Genomic DNA, 8,600 nt, shown 5'->3' with positions numbered 1-8,600 from the left:
GCACACGAGGTTACATTGCATCACGGACGAGGTTGCAACGCACCGTGATGGCCGTGGACAAGTTGTTGTGTTGCATACTGGCGGCCGTCGACGCGTTGGTGTGTTGCAGCACCGGCGTTCGTTGACGAGCGCCGTTTCGTATCGCCGGCAGCACCTCCCGGTTCCCCCCCTGTTGTGGTGGTGCTCACCATGGCTCCCCTCCATGGGCGCTGCTTTGCAGCTATGCCGCCTCCAGCTATGCAACGGAGGAGCTCCGGCTGTTGGTGCCGACGGCCGGCGTCAAAGCTCTTCCATCTTCCTAGCTGTTGTGGTGGTGCTCGGCTGCTCGGCTGCTCGGCATGGCTAATCTCTTGGCGATGGGTGTATGAGGAAGAAAGAAGAAGAAATGAGTGGAGGAGCTGCGTTAGATATAAGATAAGGTTGGAGCGAAGCGGTGGGCAGCCGCAGCCTGACGCGGCACGTGGCACGTAGAGAGGGAGGCTTACAAGAGAGAAAGATAAGTGGGATGATTATTAACGTTTTCCTTAATTGTCACGTGCTCTGCGAAGCATTTGGTCTCAGGTTCGAATCTATTAAGAAAGGGGGAGATGGGCCGGGCCCAACTAGCCTCGCCCTGCAAACGGGCGCATAAGCGCCAAATAGGATTCGCCTATTTGGTCCCGCAAAAAAAAGTTGACATATTTTGCAGCATGCACATTTTCTTTAGGAAATGCAGCATGCACACAACCAGCCCGCAGTGTCTGACTGATTTATATGGGCCGGGCTTGAGCGCTTGTGGCGAGGACACCAAGGATTCTCATCCGGCCCGGAGCACACCAACTGTCGGGCCCCTGCCTCTAACCCCAGCCGTCGCTCGCCGTCCTCCTCGTCCTCGCCTTCCCCATCAAGCTAAAACCTCCCTCTTTTCGTCGAATCCAGCCACCATGAAACCCTAAGACCACCGTCCTCCCGAATCCTCCATTGCCCTCCCCGATGCAGGCATTCGCGCGCCTCTCCTCGCCCGCCGCCTCCAGAAAGGGTAAGCAATCGTGCCCAAATGGGATGTATACTTGGTGAATGCACCCCGTTTGGCGGCGCGTAACTGTGGTCGGGCTGATGTTTTGTTCCGATTATTTCTTCTCTCTTCAGTGATTTCGGGCGTCTCTGGCGCGGTCGCAAGGCCGTGCTACCGGACATGGCGGTGGAAGGCGCATGCGGCGCCGCTGTCGGCTGCGGACCCACCCAAGGGCAAGAAGAGGGAATACATATCCAAGAATGAAAGGAAGGCTAGGATGAAGGAGTTTATTGAGGGGTAGGTGGCCTTAGCTTTGTAGCATTTGTGATTACGATTCATTGGTTTCAGTTCGGTGATTTTAGTGATTTTGCGTCAAAGGATTGCCATTTTTGTGCTGTTCCCCAGATTAGATTGTGAGAACTAGAAACCAATAGGATAAACATAGTGGAACTCATGTGTAATCTGTATGAAAAGTCTGATCAAAGGCGGCAATTGCATGTGCACTGATACTGAATGGCTTCTGCTTTGCTCTGATGAGTCTTGCATTGCGTGCGTCTGTTTAACTGCAGTTATCAGGCATCAAATGACGGTAGATTTCCGACTATGCAAATGATTCGTCAAAGTGTTGGAGGGGGTCACTACACAATTAGGGATGTACTCTCGGAAGTAAAGTATAACCAGATAAAGTTTCCGTTTGATAAGTCTAAGGCAGCCCAGCTTCAGGAGACAGCTGAAGGTGCTGAGCAGTCAAGGCCAGAGGAGGAAAGTGGAAACAGTTCATTTAACTCTCAGAGCTTCAACGGAAATCAGGATGAAGATGACACACTCCTATCCCAGAAAGATTCTCCTGCTGGCAATACAATCATGGAAAACGTACACTCTCCTTCTTTCACCTTTATTTTCAAGCTATTCCTTGAGTGCTCTACTTCATTTTAATGTTTAAATGGGGTAACTGGAAACATGATTCCAACACAGTGTCTTGTGTCTTTATTTCATATGCCCATATGTCCTGCAGACTGAACAGTGGAGATCTCTAGAATCACAATAGTCTTTTCATATCAATGGAGAACTGGAGTTACCATGCAAAATTTGCGCACTGCAGATGACTGCAAATATTCTCCCAATATTGTGTTTTTGTATGCAGATAAGATTTTGTAACCATTTTCCTCAAAACTATTATGCATATGCAGACTGAAGCTTCCATATCTTTGGACGCAAAGGAGGTGAAGTTACCGCTATATAACTCCGAGGCAGCCCAGCTCCATGAGACAGGTGAATGTGCTGAGCAATCAAGGCTCGAGGAAAGCGGGAGCAGTGCATTGAACCCAGATGACACACTCCTCTCCCAGAAAGACTCTGCTATGGGCACTACAATCATAGAAAACGTACACTCCTAGTTTCACCTTTATTTTTAAACTACTATTCTGGTGTTTTTACTTCAGTTTAACATTTCAATGGGGCAAGCTGGAAACATGATTCCAACAGTATCTTGGGTTTCTGTATGTCATATGCGTAATACTATGTTGTCCCTGCAGAATCAACCATTGGGATCTCTAGAGTCACAAGACTCCTCTCATTACAGTGGTGAGGTTGCCAAGCAAGATTCATGTACTGCAGCTGCAGATGCTAATGACCTGACTGTATCGAAACAAGCAGAAATTGATAGCATGAAGGTTCTAATGCTATGCACTTAAAATATTCTGCCAAAATCGTTATTTTGTATGTTGGCAAGACCTGCCATTTGCTCAAAATTATCATGCCTATGCAGACTGAAGCACCCATATCTTTGGAACTGGAGACTAAGTCAGACAACGGGAATCGTCAAGGGGAAACTGAAGTTAACAAGTTGCATTCGAACAATGTGAAAAAATTCCAGGATCCAACTGAACCAACTGTATCTGATCAAACTGAACATGACACAGTGATTAAAGGGAATGTACTTCACAGGTATTATTTGTTACATGCTAAATGGCTAAGTGCTTATAGTGATAATACTTAGTAAATTAAATGCATGGGCAAGTCATGTCTTACATTATTATGATATAACTAAATATGCTTTCATCGGTGTGATGAACCGTGAGGACTGATTGCGTCATTTAGCCTTGGTGACAGCCAGTTCCCAGCAAATCGTCGGATTTCCATCAATTTGTACCAATTCCTTTGTTCAATCCTGTCATTGAGAAAATGCTTCATGCTATCAAGCACTGAGAATTCATTCCTGATAATCTTACTTAGAAGCCTCAATTGATTTCTGGCTTGCCATTCAAGTGGGTGGTTCGTTGGTCCCAGGGTACGTGCCATCATAATACTGCGAGGGAACAACCAAAACAGTGCCACTGGCACTCTGGGAACTTGGTTTGGACATGTTTTAGATCCCTAGTTATGGTTCAGAATGCAAGGAAATTATTACTTAATTCTTTTACGTTGAATTCCTGCTGAAGCTAACAAATTTCTAGTTCTGACTACCTGCTGACCAGGGTTAGTTTATAGTTTGACGAAGTCATTTGATTCAAAAGCTCAGACCCCATAACATACCACCATTTGCAGTAGGTTTGTATAAATGTATCCATAAATCGTTTCCTTTTGTGAATTGCTTGTCTATAGGGATGTTCATGTCAGTTTAGTGCTGTTCCAACAAAACCGGCAAGTGGTGGATTAACACCAAACATGACACCCTCATTTGTACTGTTTTTATTTTGCTAGTAAGGAAACTCACGGTTTGACATGGTTTGGAGAGAGTTTGTACACCCTATTGATTACAATTTGCCTTAAGCAACATGCTGGGCATTTCAGCTGTTTTTTGTAAGTGTTAATGCTGGACGTCCTGATCATATTTTGTCTCTCTTTATGTTGCGCAGAGAAGAGAACCCCGAGGTCGAGGAGCAGGGATCAAGCAAGACAAGTCTTTTAGGGAGCCTGAAATCGCTTGCTTCTGGGATCAGAAACTTCTGGAGAAATCTGTAAATTTGTCTCATTTTGGCTTGGAGCCAACACACATGAAGTCCCCTTATCTATCAATTTTATGAGCCTGGAGCAGCTTGTGAAGCTTTGTGAAGGCTACAGAGTTAATGATCTAAGTGCCCCTTGTTTAGCGTTTTTTGCGAGCCTGAAGAAAGCTGTAAAGTTTTATTTTTGCACTACGGAACATTGGTCTGACTCCCGCAGTGTCACGTTACTTATAAGCTACTCCCTCCCGTTCCAAATTACTCGTTGCAGAAATGAATGTATCTAAAACTAAAATACATCTAAATACATCCATACCTGTGACAAGTAATTTGGAACGGATGGAGTAGATAAGAGCATATTTGGGTGCATCTAATGTTAACAGGCCGGTCTGTCATAGTGCAATGATGTGATGCTTATTGGCAACAGGGCGGTCCTATTTGCTTTGCTTGTTGTCAAAATGTACTAGTTGAAGATAGTATGATCGGTAACTTGGGACATAATTTTAGCAGAGGAACATTGCCGTTGAAGGCAAGAAGGAAACCGTGAGTTCCTATCCTCACTTATGTAGACTGGCGAAGAACTGCCAGATCATCTCAGGATCCCAGTCACATTGTTTCTCCATCATGAAACTCTTAAGACCAATGGAATGACAACTCGTACGAACTGTCCTGCCCACTTCATCGTTGAATTTTCTCCAGTTGATCCAGTATTGCACAGTGAAATCCTTGTTGCAGTAGAGTCTTTGGTACAGGTCCTGCTGCTCGATGGTCCAAAAGCGCATATCGTTACAACGTTATTTTCTCTCAGGGCATGGAGAGCCTTGTTCATAGGTAATGGGGTTTGAACATCAGTTGGTATTTGCGATGAGTTATGTATTGCCCTCGATCTGAAACTGTTGGTGCAGTTGATGCGGCCTCTGGAAACACTGAAGCTGGTACTGCGGGTTCCATGCCCTCTTGGTGAATGGACTTGTACCATGGCTCAAATATCAATTGGAATTTGCACCGATTTCTGAATAACCGGCACTCCATCTGAAACTGTTGGTGTAGTTGCCGCGGCCTCTGGAAACAGTGAAGTTGGCACTGTGAGTTCCATGCCCTCATTGTGCTCTGACCAAGACTCGGACTGATCACCTGGTTGGACTTGAGCGGACTGAACAGCTAATAAAATGTCATCATTCAGCGAAAACTGAATCCTTTGTGCATCTAAAGCACACCGAGCAGTCTCATATCTGGTGTCATCATTTAGGCATCTTGCTCTTTTTGGAAAATTTGATTGAGATTCTTCATTACCATGTTCCTGCAGTGGAATAAAATATTTCTTACAATCTTTGTTACGTAAAAAGAAGAAAAAGGCCGAATCTGATAACCATGAACAAATATGCTTATTCTGAATACATTTTGAGAGGCTCCTGGTTCCTTTGCATCAGTATTTGCATGAATGTGCAATTGACAATGCAGATAAAAAAGGAAAGGAAGGGATTAAGAAGGAACTGGTGGAAGGCGCCATTAGCACTTAAGAAAATACTGGAAAGAGAACTAGAGCGTGTGTGCCCGTGACAAAAGGTGTGAGACGATCTGGGAACGGTTGGAAGAAAAGGTAAGGCAACAAGGTGCTAGATTTAAGCAAGTATTGTCCGTCCGATCATTGGAATCGGCTTAGCTGAAAAAGGCAGATCTGGTTGAACTAGGACCCTAATTGAAACCTTCTCCTTCTTCATCCCACAAATAACTCAAACTGCCATACATAGTAAAGCTGAAGGTGTACATCGAAGTAAAATACAACACAAAAATCTGATTGGAGACCATAAAATCTGAAATAGGATTTTTTTTTTAGAAAAGGAGGATGACCCCCAGCCTCTGCATCTGGGCGATGCGTACGGTCATTTTATTAATTATTCTCACAAGACCTTACAAAGCCATACAACAGCAAGACTAAAGCCACCGTCTAAGCAACAATTGTCGCTACACCTATCCAATTAATGAAGGGGCGCAGATAATCTGAGCCTAATACCAAACAGACATCGCAGCCAAACGTAAACATCTAAGACCTGAGGTCCCAACCAGGACGCCTACCGGGTATGGGACACCTACCAGTCCGGCGCACTCCTCAACCAGGACGTCTGCCGGGTATGAGGCCATCGCAGCCACCTGCCACCAATCCATCTTCAGAGCTGTACTGTTGCATGTACCGTGCCAGGTCTTTCTGCCATCGACACCACCATGACGCCCGACATCGTCGTCCTTCTGCGTGAGTCCATCCTCCCACAGCGAACTCCGAATCTGCATCGCGCCACGCCGTCAAGATCCGTCGCCATCAGTGTGTAGGATGAAACACCGCTCCACCAAAGAATCCGTCCTCTGGTCCCTCGATCACGTGTGTACCTCCAAGAATGACGCCCCCAAGGGAGGAACGACACCAGAGCGCCACCGTCATTCGTTCATCCGATATAGGGTTTCCCCCGGAGGTAGCAGAGAGTGGCCTTGAACTTCTCCACGGCGATGCCTTCAAGAAGGGAACGGCGCAATAGCACCGCCACCGCCGGCCTTAGCAGACGCCGAAGGCAAGTTTTCACCCAGATCAGTTCGAAGGGATCCAACTCTTGTGCACGGGCCGCCGTCACCACCAGCACCATCAGGCAGAACCCTGGAGCACCGGCAGATCAGCGAGCCGCCGGCACCACCGCATCCAGATCGCCGACCACGCCGGGCCGCCACCATCCCCCGCGTCGTCCGGGTTAGAGACGGAGCCGCCGACCGCGCACAAGGACCGCCGCCGCCTGCATACGCCGGAGCGCCGCCGAGAGCCCAGCGCCCGCCACCGCTTGCCGAGGGCCGCCGCCGAGCGCCCGAGCAGACTCCCACACACACCGGGGGGAAACCGCGAGCGTGAGCCCTGTCGTCACCCCCAAGCCCGCGCCGGCGCGCCCCACCTCCAGCGCGCCGCCAACAACCGCTGCGATCCGCCCCGCCAGATTCAGCGAGTCGTGGGAGAAGAGATCCCGCCGCTGCCGACGCCGACCGGGCTTTGCCCAGCGGCGGCGAGGAGGAGAGGTCGGGGAAGGGACGAGGATGCGGCGGCGCTAGGGTTCCCCCCGATCGCCGCGTAGGGGCGACACGGGAGGAGTCCTTAAAATAGGAACAGGTCCACTTAAACCAATGAACTATAAAACTATGGTATTTAAACCCCTAAATCTACTGCACAACATTACCTGATCTATGTCATCACAACTAGCCTTAAAGAAAGATTCACATCGTTTTGAATAATTGACTACGGATGACATTGGCGGATCTAGGGGTGGGGTCATCATGGGGGCCACAGCCCCCATACAAAAATTACAAATTCGATTTTACTAGTGCAATGTTTGTCCATCATACTAATTTTGGTGTAGTGTAGTATATATATTTTTCTAGCCATTGTAATGTTGTTCATTGTTGGCCCCACATTGTCAAATCCTAGATCCGCCAGTGGCGGATGTCCATATCGAATGATCATTTTCAAAAGTCTTCCCATTTCCAAGGATCCGTAGGCAATGTCTACAGCATAGAGTTATTTGAAATAAAAAGTTTGGTAGATACGATATGCCGAACTTGAATGTCACCAAAGAACAACATACCTTGCTCTTGTCAATGCCACATTAGCTCCTTTTCCACCATCTAGAAAGCTTATATCCCCATTAAGATTGCACCTAACCATTGAAATTAATACTATATCTCTCTCATCACCTTGAGATGCATCAAAAGTATTTACTACAACATGGAAAAACTTGTCCTGCTTAAATTTCCTTAGTCTTTCTCCTAGAACATTCACTTGGGCCTTATATGGATATAAGACACCGGCATTTGTTTTTCCTCCTTGACGCATGCTGTGATAATTTTGGACCAAAGAAACACATGATTAGTTTGATCAATTGCTGAAGAACAGAAACTACTTTTTTTAACATGCTACTTGACAACTTAATCTTTAGATATACCTATTGATTGCTATAGTAGCTTCAACCTGTATTAACAAAATTAGCATCTCTACGCTCTTCATGGCCCTCAATATCAATAAATGAATATGGACCATAATATTTGCCATGGAGATAATCCTTGGTATATTCTTTATGAATAACATATTCTCCATTGGTAATTGAACCGTCGTAGAATTCGAAGTTTGGAAATTCACTAATAGACATGTGCATCATGTATTGCGTCCTTAGCATGCGTTTGATATAATCCATGTCGCACAATCTCTCATATAGACTTCCTCCAGGTCCAACAATTTTAGCAGCCTAGCAATTATATTAAGATATATGAGAAACTATTTGTGTTTAACAATATTCAGTATCAGATAAGATGATATTCATATGATCTTATACAAAGACATGCCTCACTAATGATGATAGTCGCCGGTCGTCTATCGGACTGCCTTATCAATGACCAAGATATTGTCCCTTTGGTTCATACTTCAAATCCTTCTTTACATGCATGGAGATTGTATAGTTTCCACCCCGCAAAACCTTCATATAGTTCGCACATGCCTCTGGCCACTTTGAAGAGTTTGATAACATCTCAGAATGGGTCTCTTCAAATAATGGTGCGAGAAACAACCTCGGGACATGGCAAAATGTGTGGTAGGCTGGGGCTCATGTCAAACAAAGGCCCAATACATCTACATA

General features: G+C 46.1%; 2 protein-coding genes across 2 annotated transcripts in view; one reads left to right on the top strand and one right to left on the bottom strand.

Annotated features, from left to right (window-relative positions):
- The window catches only part of LOC123129637 (uncharacterized), a 1,081-nt gene extending 621 nt beyond the window's left edge, over positions 1-460 (bottom strand). Inside the window, exon 1 of the mRNA XM_044549722.1 lies at positions 7-460. Coding sequence (XP_044405657.1) covers positions 7-204 — 198 coding nt within the window. The 5' untranslated portion in view covers positions 205-460. The remainder of the gene's footprint in view (positions 1-6) is intronic.
- A 279-nt stretch (positions 461-739) lies between these two features.
- LOC123127821 (uncharacterized) lies at positions 740-4,150 on the top strand. The gene is made up of 7 exons (XM_044547664.1): positions 740-1,018; positions 1,129-1,291; positions 1,564-1,867; positions 2,185-2,379; positions 2,530-2,667; positions 2,763-2,941; positions 3,853-4,150. The coding sequence occupies exons 1-7, from the start codon at positions 973-975 to the stop codon at positions 3,956-3,958; spliced, it is 1,131 nt and encodes a 376-aa protein (XP_044403599.1). The 5' UTR covers positions 740-972; the 3' UTR covers positions 3,959-4,150.
- The last annotated feature ends 4,450 nt before the right edge of the window (positions 4,151-8,600 follow it).

This window comes from Triticum aestivum, chromosome 6A, assembly GCF_018294505.1.
Source record: "Triticum aestivum cultivar Chinese Spring chromosome 6A, IWGSC CS RefSeq v2.1, whole genome shotgun sequence".
NCBI classification, from domain to species: domain Eukaryota; kingdom Viridiplantae; phylum Streptophyta; class Magnoliopsida; order Poales; family Poaceae; genus Triticum; species Triticum aestivum.
The sequence above is the reverse complement of the archived record's forward strand: the minus strand, read 5'-3'. Positions and strand labels throughout refer to the sequence as shown.